The 12,059-nt window shown below is 38.9% G+C and overlaps 1 protein-coding gene across 1 annotated transcript in view; it reads left to right on the top strand.

Moving 5' to 3' along the window:
* Positions 1-493: 493 nt before the first annotated feature.
* Positions 494-12,059, top strand: part of fam20cb (FAM20C golgi associated secretory pathway kinase b) — a 45,315-nt gene continuing 33,749 nt past the window's right edge. The window contains exons 1-3 of the mRNA XM_057358724.1: positions 494-1,758; positions 1,936-2,111; positions 2,806-2,884. Of these exons, the coding sequence (XP_057214707.1) occupies positions 1,238-1,758; positions 1,936-2,111; positions 2,806-2,884 (776 nt within the window). The 5' untranslated portion in view covers positions 494-1,237. The remainder of the gene's footprint in view (positions 1,759-1,935; positions 2,112-2,805; positions 2,885-12,059) is intronic.

Here is a 12,059-nt window from a genome sequence, read left to right as displayed (position 1 = left end):
TCAGCTAACTTTTTTATGTAGAAAGTCTTTAGTTTTTTTTAAGAAAATTTACTACCCCCAAAAAATCATTTTTTTCAGTGTATAAGGTAACTACATGGTATACATTTAGGTTAAGGGGTAGGCTCAGGGTTAGTACCTAGTTATTATTACCCAGTTATTATATTTACTGTAATAAGTACACAGTATGCACATGGGAAACAAGACTGTGAAATAAAGTGCTACCGAAATACGTAAGAAATTTCCAAAATGATGTGTTAAGTAAGCGTACTAAAGTACTTCAGGAATCATTTCAGACGATAATAGGCAGACGTGTGTTAAGACGCCCTCTTCTTGCACAGTTTGACTCTACAGGAAGAAACAAGTCCGGCCTGTCTGTACTGCTGTTTTCAAGCTCAGCCAATCCTCAATGTGTGACGCTCGCTCGGAGTGGCTTCAGCATCATGATATTTAACACACCCACCCTGAACATCCGACAGAGGTATATCCTCCTGTCAACGCGTAAAACTCACTTTCGTTTGTCACCACAGCGCTCACGTCTACAGTGCGTTGAATCTTCTGGGTTAAAAGCTGAAACTTCTCCAAAGATCTTGGTCGACGGAAAGGGTGACATGCAACACTTTCTCGAAACCTGCCAGGTCCACCATGCGCCTCATCGCTTTCAGCTGAACAGCCTTGGTTTATGCTGGATCCAAAAGAGCGAGTGAACTTGTGCAGCTGTGAAAGAGAAATCTCTTGCGTTGTATGAATAGCGACAGATGTTTTCTCCGTAGCAGATTTCCGCGAAGCGACCGGTCATTTGCCAGCAGTGTGATGGACCGCTACGCTTTCGGCATTGCGAACATGCACTTTTGTGGATGATTTATCGGATGGGGCTTATTAACTCGCAGACGTCTGAATTATAATGCCCAACTTGCTAAATGTTTAAATAAAATAGGAGCGATAGAGCGGAAATTATTTTCGCGTGTCGCCCACTCATCGTACCTGAACGCACTGAAGGATTTTAATCGCAAACGCACGAAAATAACCGGATTTGTTTTACATGGATGTGGATGAACGGACAGCCTCTGCCAAATAAATCCTCGCTTTCCTCCTTAAACTGGCAAACGAAAGCGATTCATGTGTTCTTCTTATAAAACTGGGAGCCCGTGTTTTATGTACCGTTGGCGATGTAGTGCGCTTGCTCACTTTTATCTCTGCCGTTCCCAACAAATCTTTCCTTGAAACGGACACAGTGAAGATGATCCTTTTCCGAAAATTCCGCGTCTTGATTTTAATGGTGTTTCTTATAGCCTGCTCAGTGCACATTATGATAGACTTACTACCAAAGCTGGAGAGACGGGGCAGTGGCGCCTGCTCGTGCTCTCACGCGCCCAGCGAAGAGCCGCAGAACTGGGCGAAGCATCGAGCCAAGCCGGGATCAGAGTCCGGCTGGCCTAATAAACACACGCTCAGAATACTTCAAGACTTCAGCAACGAGCCTAACTCAAATCTGTCCTCTCACTCACTGGAAAAGATCACCATCGGGGGTAAATCTGAGGCTTTGAAAAGAATCGAGCAGTGGAAGACAGGTGACGAGAAGCGGCGCGCGACACGGGACGCTGCCTTCAGTAACGCAGCCGTCGGAGGTTCAAAGCTTTCGGCTCTGTTTCAGCATCCTTTATACACGAGACCGTTGCCTGCATTGACTGATGAAGACACGCTGTTTAATGTCAACACTGATATAAGATTTGATCCAAAAGCTGCCGAAAACCCTGAGTGGTAGGTGGAGAATCTCTTTTTAATGCTTATAAATGTTGAACATCTGAAAAAGAAAGCTCTCATGAGATCCTGTTTTCTTGTAGTTTAAAAGAAAACATGATACTGTTTACCTAACTTATGAATGTTTTATAAAAAAATGTCTCAAATGCAATGAATGTCATGTTTTTCTCACCACAGGCAGGGAGAAGGGAAGGATGGAGATTATGCTCCTACGGGTGAGATTTCCTCAGACTCCTACCCGAACTGGCTCCGCTTCCACATTGGGATCAACAGGTATGAGTTGTACTCCAGGCACAACCCAGTCATTGATGCGATGCTGAAGGACCTGGTCTCGCAACGGATTACCAGTGTTGGTAAGACAACAAGATGCACAATTTTATGATGCATGATTTGAGTATAGTTCATTTTGAGAATACATTATGGCTGCCTGCATTCTGACTACGGGTGCATCAATAAAATTGGACTGAGATTTACAGGTAGTGGAATCCAGGTGGGTAAATGAATTAGAAGAGTGTGCAATTTAGACTTAATCAAACACCACGCTGTGAAAAAGTATCTCCGGCCAAGCATGGCCATCTTCAAGTAGGGGAGAAAGACACGACTGATGGGCTGCATTTTTATGGACCCCCAGGGTCAATATGTCTGCTGTGTAGTTAAGAGTCTAAAAGACCTTTAGAAGGAATGTGAAATATAATTAAAGAAAGGACATATTGAGGTCTAATTCTAGAGTAATAGCAATAAAAAACTGGTATGGGCGCAACACAACTGCCTCTTTGTTGACTTCAGGCAACATCTTCATCTGTTTGTTATTGCCATACAATTCTGTACAGGCTTCTTCACCAAGGTCAAGGACAGTGTGTTTTGCTGCCTTTTCCCTATCATCTGTGTGTTATCACAGGACAAAGAACTTTCCTTGGGTTTATTGACACTTCATACCTCACAATTTTCACATTGTTATTGCTATTTGCATGAGAAGGGTCTTGTCTTAAAGATGGTTTATTGTAAGAAGGCTCCATGTGTTAAGCATCACTCTTGTTCTCTCTTCAGCAATGAAATCCGGAGGTACACAGCTGAAGCTCATCATGACATTCCAGAACTATGGCCAGGCTCTCTTCAAACCCATGAAGTGAGTGAAAATAGCCAAATAATAATTGGAAGGTTTTTAAATGCATCATGTGGTAAAATACTTAGATTGCAAAAAGAATCTATTCTGGGCGGCCCCGGGGACAGTGTTAGAGAGTTTTGAGAAAGTGCAATGTATGTCTTGCATTTGTTGATGATATACATTTGATTTTCGGTGTCGTTTTGAACTCTGTTGTTGTGAATTTCGCTTAATTAAGTCAGTCAAACACAGATTTTGTTCCAACCACGTTATCTAGCTAGCTAAATAAATTTGCAAATACTGTATATTTGCAAAACCCACAGATAAACATGAAGGTTGACCAATAGTAATGATTTGTGAAAAAATAAAAATGATGAAGAATGCAGATAAAAGGTTTCAGTCCGACTGTGACAGTAAATTTCTTTCTAAAATGTAAAAAATACGTTGTTTTTGTGCTACAAATCTGAACTGCTATAGCTTTACTGAACCTCTTAAATTTTACATCATTAGTTACTGCTGTACCGTTTTTTTAGTATGTACAGGATTCTTACACCCCGTGGTTTTGTTTTCCAGATACTTACTGATTTTAGTTCAATTCAGAATATATACAGTAGCCGACTAACATTTCCTGTCCTCTATAGTTGTCCTTACTCTGTTATTAAATCTTCTGACAGACACGCAACCATTGTGTGACATTTTTGGCTTAGTTGCTCAATTCAATTTGGATATGGCTGTTATTATAGTCCTGTGATAATATGCTGGGATAAGGGCTATTGAAAAAGGATTTATATCCGTCAATGGACGGATCATATCCCATCTGAAATGTAGGTTACAATGGGAAGGAGGTTGTTTTTATGGATTTGACAAGCCCTCAGCGCAAATAATACTCGCCTCCCTGTAATTTTCTGGATCTATAAATGGCATCTCAGTGTCGTTGTCGGGTCTAGAGCAGCAGCCTCTCCATCTGCATGCGCTTTAACTGTCGGTTTCAAACACGGTTTCTTTCTCGGGCAAAAAAACGAACTTCCATAGCGGTCTCGTTGCATCATTGAGATCTTCTCTGCAACATCCTTAATAGCAGCAGTTAAAGACTAATGCATGGAGGATGTGGGTGACTGAATCATTACTGATGTGCCGCTTGACCGTATGTCCTGCCAGCTCAAAGTCTTTATTGGCCATAATCCTGGTGTTCATATTGTAAACATCCTGTAATCATAAAAACAAGCTTTAGTCTTGGCAGACTTCAATATAAGAAGCTATGTAATGTTGATCAATAATTTCTCTATAGGCTGACGTTCATTGTGTTATGTACATTGACAAAGAACAGTAAATTGCAACATTTTTGATAGTAAATGAAAGGTAAGCTTACGTGAGGTGCACTTTGCGCATGAGTGAGTCCCAAATGATTCAGTCATCGGGAGATGTTCTTGGTTTGTGCTTGGGGTGTATTTAGGGAGAGATGAGAACAATGGGTCTTTGGTGACAAGAAGCTGATAAATGTTATTAGAGAGAGAAGGTCTGGGCCCGGCGTGTTCCTGCTATAATTAGCACAGACCAACAAAGACACACTCATTCCTTCAAACCACAAGCTTTACACTTCAACCTCATCCTGTTCTTGGGATCATCTTTTTTCTTGCCTTCTCATTTTTCACTGATAGATTTGAAAACCTGCACTTATGCGACCTTCTTTAGGACATCTCAACTTCTTTGAGGCGTTTATCCTTTTACCACCACTGCTAATCTAATCAAAGTCAAAACCCAACGTCTTCAAAACATCTGTATTCATCGCCGCCCGTCCTGGAGCCTTCTAATTACATTTCTAAATATTGTTTTCACAAACTGATGTGATTATGCGTTTTACAACCTTTCTCTGATGAGTACAGACGTGTCTTTTAAATTCTTGTGGCTTTATGCTTGGATCACCCAGAAAAGATGTTTCTGCTATTATGTGCTCATCCTAATGTTGTTGTGTGCTGTTCTTTTTAAAGGAACACTAAAGAAGGTTTTTGAAGGATGTTAATGCATCTCTTGGCCATATTAGTTTAAGGTGGCTTTGTTTATCAAGCCAGAACAAGAACTAAGATAAGCATATATTTATAGTTTTATGTTATTTTTGTGTGAGGAACAAACCTAAATTCATGCTGGATTCATTTATTCACCTTCATGTTATTCAAAACCTGTACATGACTCACAGCCTTTCTTTTGTAGAACAGAGAAGAAGAAATGCAGAGAAATGTGGTTTGGTGTCCATATAATGAAAGTCTATGTTGTTTGGCCACCAACATTCTTCAAAATATCTTCTTTTGTGTTCTGCAGAAGAAAATCATACAGGTTTGGAATGACATGAGGTTAAATAATGAAAGAATTTTGAATTTTAGTTATAACTCATTCTTCAATTCTATTGAAACTATAAAATATAACAAAAAGTTAAAACAAAAGTAATACAGAAATGCACCGTATATGTGCCATACATAAACAACCCTTTTGTTATTTCAAACCTGTATGACTTTCTTTCTTCTGTTGGTAACCGAATAGCAACAGGACCCATTCACTTCCATTGTTTTTTTGTCCATACAATCGACGTAAATGTGTGCTGGCGCTGTTCAGTTACCAACTTTCTTCAAAGTATCTTCCTTTGTCTTCTGCGGAAGAAAAAAAGTCATACTGGTTTGAAATGAAAAGAGGGTGGGTAAATAATGACAGAATTTTCATTTTGGGGTGAACTATCCCTTTAAGAAGACAAGTAATATGTAACTCTTCTTGTTATTTTTGGAGTTTGATAAGAATTTGCATTTTAAATCCTTATTTGGAAAATGTGTATGTGAAGATTCTTCAAAAATTCTCCTTTGTGCTCCACAGAAAAAAAACATGCACAACATGAGGGTCAATAAAAAAGAATGTTCTTTGTGGCGTGAGCTATTTCTTAAAGCAGAATATGTTTTTGTCAGATGACTCATGTCTGCATGCGCACATGTGCTTCATACTCAGAGCTTCCTCATTTGTTACAGTACAACCGCAAGAAGTTACCCAGTCAGCTCTTCGTGAATGTTTGCTTCCTATGATAAAATTGCAAAAAACATTGTTTTTCATGTTGCTTTAGATACTACGCATGCGCAAAAAAAATATTAAGCGTTGCGTTCCTTCCCATTCATTTCAAAGGCAGTGACGGATCTTGCTAATATTAAAGGAGGGATGCAACGTTGTTTCATGCATTCTGACTTATTTACAATGTTAAACGTGCTGTCTTCTCATGCTTAACATGGTCAACTTTTCAAAAAAGAGTTGGATGTATGACGTAGTATTTCTGTGCTCGATACACTCCCCCAGCGTTCATATAGGTTTCGGAAAGTTTTTTTCGAACATGAAAATCCGTCACAAAAATTTTCATAGTCCCTTATTGGGCAATTCTCATGCAAAAGCGAAAGAAATAGCCTGCCCACGCGTCAACCGAGAAGCGATAGGAAGACCCGCCTACCATCAAGATTGGCTGCGCTGCGTCAAGATATGGCCACTTTAATGTCTTTAGTGCTAAACATTTCCTTCATTTATTCATTTTGAACCTTGTGTATTAGTTGTGCTCCTGAAAATGAAGATGAAAACCTACAAAAGACTATTTTTCATGTTCTTTGTCTGCACACCCTACTTACACAAAAGGACTTTTTAACGGAGAATTAATGATGATTGGGTGTGTGAGTGGATTAGCGGGCAGAGAGATCAGAGAGGATGATTTCCTGAGAACTTCTACAATACGACTCCACAAGGTTTAATAAAGAGTAGATGCAAGCAGGCAGTGTTGGAGAGATGAGCTGCGTTAAATGCATCATTGCTGAGGCACTATTTAAAGATAAAAGAGATTTCAATAGCAAACAGACGTGTCTTAAAGCTGCTCTCTGGGGCATGAAATACTGCAAAATCTCCTTCTGTTCTGATACAAAGAGGCAAAGGGACAACGACACGGTTGTTCTCATCTTCTTCCATTGTGTGACATCTCCCTCGGAATGTCACATGACAAGCACATGTCGATGATTCGTCTGATGGAAAACAAGGCTGTGAGATTCAGGGTTTAAAAACAAGTCAGATGAATGTGTGTTTGCAGGTATTCATACTCATCAAATACTCCATTGTTCTCGATATATCATGATGCCTGACTGTAAAGGAAACACTGACATTCTTCATCCATAATCAGTTCCTCTTTGGTCACACTAGATGGGGTTTTGGACAAACATTCTGTCATTGATTAAGTTTATCTGATGAGTCATTTCCTGTGCTTTTTGTGAAACTGCTTGACAGATGAGAGATGTATAAAAGAATACAAAGGAAATTTCCTCTAGAGGTATACATTTTTGCTTAGGTGTGAAGAATTATGTTCGGCTGAATTCTTGTTCACAAGGATATTCTATCTATAAACAAAGCTAAGCTGCGCATGTTAAGAAAACAAAGCTTAAAGGCGGGGTGTCCGATTTCTCTCAGCCGTCGTTGATGTTCAAATCACCAAAACAAACACACCCCTACCCCCATCTGTTGCTTTCGTCAGCGCTCGGCTCGGCTAATGTCCGTCCTGTGCACCTTACTGCTGATTGGCTACAAGGTTGTTTTGGTACTCGGCCCGACTCCGTTGCCTAAAGCGTAATTCGGAAATCGGTTACCCCGCCTTTAAGTTTTGTGCAATTACTCCATGTCAGTTGCGTTTGTGACAAAACATTTTTCAGTGTTTACATATACCGTATTGTTTATTACTGCATAATATAATTCATTAAAATAGAAGTTTAATTTGTTGTACAAGTACAAGTTGATTTTATAATGCCTACATTTTTTGCATTTTGTGTTTTTAAGGTGAATAAAATACTATTTTCCCTATATATTTCATCATTGAGGATTTCTTTAAAAAAGTCAAAAAATCTTGTCTCGTCTCGTTCTCGTGAGCCCAGTTTTGTGTCTCGTCTCGTGGGATAAGTGTCTCGTCACACCCCTAGTGTTAAATGAATTTTGTGAATTGGAACTAATTGTGATTTAATGTATTTTAATACTATTGTATTTATTTCATTTGACCAGAGATGCACCTACTGTATACTAAATTTCTCCATCGATACAGATTATTCAGAGTGATATCTGCTGATACCGAGTCTGAAGATTAAATTATTGTTTCTAAACTTTCTGAATGATATTAATTCATATAATAACTATTAGTAATGAACATCAAACTGGTGATGTGTCTTAACATTTTCTATATACAGAAAACAAATTCATTCCATTTTCCTCTCTTCTTTTGATTGTCATGATACATCGACCCTGATCATCGGCTGTTTTTAAACTTGGCCGATAGCCTGAAAATTGCTTGTATCGACCAATACCGATTATTTGCCGATATATTGGTGCATCTCTACATATGACTGAACTTTGCAAAAAACACATTTGCTAACATGGCCCCGAATGGCTGAAGTATATTTTGTTTATCATGAGTGTTGAGGTCTTTTTATAGCCATCTTCCATATGGTCATTTCTTTTTTTGTGTGTGGAACAGCAATAATATTTGAGCCTTCTGCAATATAGCCAAAAAGTAGAAAAACACCTCCCAGCCACCAAGCTAGACATTCGAAGAACCCTGAACTGGAGTGAACTCCTTGAAGTGTTCTCTGATACATTATCTTGTGTTAAGTTGGTTAGCTGCAACAGGATCTATCAGGAGGCTTAGTGATTCATGTGCTTCGTACTCATTCTTGATTCGTAGCCTCAGAAGTGTTGGCTTCAGGGATGCCTTTCATAACGTATTACTGTCAAAAGGCTCGGAGGTTTTGCGCATCCACAAGGTTAATATCATCTATCCTTGAGTACAATATCCACAAATCCGTCTCCATCCAAGATATGACTTTGATAGATCTTCAGAATCTGTTTAATGTCTTCCGTAGTACCGCTCAATGTTCAATCCCATTAATAGTGCATCTGCTAAGTTGTTGTCCTGTCCTTGCCAAGGTCTGACTCCTAAGAAGGCATTCTCAACAACTTAGTAGACCGTTTGGCTCCAAATTTGCATCAAAGAAATGTCTATTCTTTTAGGAACAGGCCATGTGAGATATAACAATAATAAAGGGAGTTGGTGTGGAAAACTAAACTATAAAAAAATGTGTGTACTATTTGAAAAACGTGACTTTAACTGTAAGCAGAGGGTCATATAAAAGCCAACACAGAGCACAACAACCCAAACAGATCTATTTTTTAACCTGTAGTTACTGTCAGCCAAGCGCCAATGGGAATAATTATCCAATAATGAGGCACAAGGTAAAATACAGTGTTTACATTGTTAAAATCTTGATTGTCTCTCTTAATTTTAAAGGTGGTAGATGCACAATATTGTCCCTTTGCAGTACGACAAACTCTCTAATTGGCCCCAGATGCCCCAGAGTATCTGCACATAACACTGAATATCACAGATTACAGTGGACAACCAAATAGACAGCAGCAGCTCGATCGAGAGCAGATTAGTGCATTTAACCACCACGCAAAGATTTGAAGACATCTGTTATTCAGCTCTCTCTTGTACTCTTGGGTAGCTTTCAGATAGATCTGAGCTGAAATGGCTGTTATTTTCCTTTCCTTACATTCTTACAACAGTGAGGTTCGGGTAGACACAATCCCTGATGTAACTGACCTTGGATTCATATGCCTTTAGCTAATCTGCGTAAACACATATAGTTTCTATCTCTCTTTCGTTTTCTCTTGCATTCTGTTACTCGCTCATCCAGGATTACTGCAGATACTTGTTTATGTTGTGATAAGCGCTTGAGTATATCCAGAAAAGGCACAGCTCATTGTACTTTCTTAAGTCTGAGGCTCAGGGCTCTTCTGTGTTCATACTGAAAGATCAAGAGCAATGAGAATGCATTTGGTCATTTGTGTATTTTCGGGTTCCTGTTATATGCTCTCTGTCTTCGTATGTTGGAAAATGTATGTGTTAGCATTCTTTTTTCCAAGTATCACAATTAGATGAACCTGGTGTAAATAAGTTCCCTACTGCTTTGAGCATTTTTGCCATGTCAGTAGGCGCTAACTTGTACAGTAAAACTGGCGATGTATTTTTAAGTTTTTCTGTGATTAAATTGACAGATCATTATTTAATAGATAATACAAATAGGAAGTATTTGATATTTTATAATTGTCTGCTAGATATACTGTATTTGGAGTGGCCCAAGAAAAATCTGGGGGGGGAAATGCCCCCCAGACTCGGGCCTATTCTTAAATGTAATTAAAAAGAATAAATAATTGACTTTATATTCTTTTTTCTGCGCTCTCCCTTTTACTTTTTGTCTAGTATTCCGTATTAATCCCTTTAACTTCAAAGCCAGTTTCTTAATGACATCTTTATTCGAAAGTGACATCAATTTAGGGAAGACACAAACACCAGCAAGTATTACCCGAACTGAGCATTGGCTGTCTTTAGCTTTTGCCAGTTTGTAAGAAATCATATAACCTTTTAATAAAGTATAATTAATAAGCTCATTGAACTTTATCAGAGCATAATGTTGGCAATCTTTAAAATAATTCACAAGCATATTCATTTTTTAAAATAAATTCAAGAGATGCTTCACAGCAGGAAAACCCAACACACAAGAAGTAAAAAAGTCATTTGTTATGGCGTTCAGTCTCAAACACAGTTCTAATGGTCTGTTAGACTGGGAGTTGTAGGCTAATAACTGCACAGGCCAAGAGCAAAACAGCTCGCAGGAGTCCATTGATCTGTTTACACAGGATTGCAGAAATGGGTAGACCTGAGAAAACACGCCACCCCATTTGTGTTACAGCGTATGCAAATATGAGCTTTGGAATCTAATTTTTCACTGAAACACTTGGTTTTATGGCTAATCTCAAAGGATGAAAAATAGTATGCCTGCATTATATTTAAGGAATACTGCGGTACTGTCAAGGTCGTGAGGCTGAAGAACCCACATGCAGGCAGGCAGTGATGAAGGGGTTAACAAAAACTTTTATTAAATAAACACGATAAACAGGAAACCAAAAAACCCACAATGGGGAAAAAACGGACAAAAATAACAAAACAAGAATACAAACAAAAGACTTCCCACGATGGGGCAAAACTAGAAAATAACAAAACAAACTTACGACACAACGTCACAAAACAAGGCAAGGGAATCCACAGTCAAATTATAATCCAAGTGACGGGAACCACAAAAAGACAAGGCACAAACACACCGTCAAGTGTATACATACACAAATCAAACATAGTACAATACACGAGCACAGGACAAAGAAACATGAGGGCATTTATAGGTAAGACAAACGAAGGATAATGAGCGAGGGCAGGTGTGGAACATAATACACGGCAGGGAGACAATACATGAAACGAGAGGGTGGGGCCAATGACAAGACACGAGAAATCACATGAGATGTCGGAAGATAAACATCCCATGGTCTTCTCACACAAAACCTAAGGCTTTGCCATGGCTCTGCTACAGGACCAAGAAAAACATGACTAAATGAAGCAGAGCCATGACAGGTACTGTTAGAGGATTGAGGAAAAATGCTGAGGTGTTCCATAGGGATCCAGTTTTCACAGACAGACACACCTTGACCACAACTGGCAACACCCAAAAACCTCTCATTGAGAAACTGTCTTAAATTTCTTTATAATCCCTGTCTCCATAAACACAGTACCTCTTAGAAAACAGCCTAAGTGAACCACATTGCATAAGCGCAATGAATCATTAGAACTTCAAACACATTGAACTGAATATATAGTATAGAATTTAACTTTAGTGCGTATATATAAAGAGAGAAAGAGAGAGAAAGGGCCGTTCGCTATTGTCTACCCATCTCTATAATCAATGTCATCTGTAATCCACTCACAGTTCTGAAAAGGCAATATGCCACGTACAGCAGTCTCCAATACACCAGCGGGATTGCTGTGGATTTCAGATCTTAGTGCAAATGTGTTTTTGTGTTTTGTATTCTTTTCCCCTGTCTTTTGTGCTCGGGGAATTATGAAGGGAGCTTCTACATAGCTGGAAAATATTAACTGCTTAAACCAAGCCAACATCAAAAGTGTAGTTAATCCAACCTTTTTCCTCACAACTTGTTTTTTTCCTCTCTATAAAACATGTCAGACTGTTCCTATAAATGTTTAATGATTTTAATTCTGATTCTGCTGTCTACACTGTGGCGATAAGTTTCCATCTACTGGATTTCA

Source organism: Triplophysa rosa, linkage group LG18 (genome assembly GCF_024868665.1).
Source record: "Triplophysa rosa linkage group LG18, Trosa_1v2, whole genome shotgun sequence".
Lineage (NCBI taxonomy): Eukaryota > Metazoa > Chordata > Actinopteri > Cypriniformes > Nemacheilidae > Triplophysa > Triplophysa rosa.
This window is presented reverse-complemented; position numbering and strand designations above follow the sequence as displayed.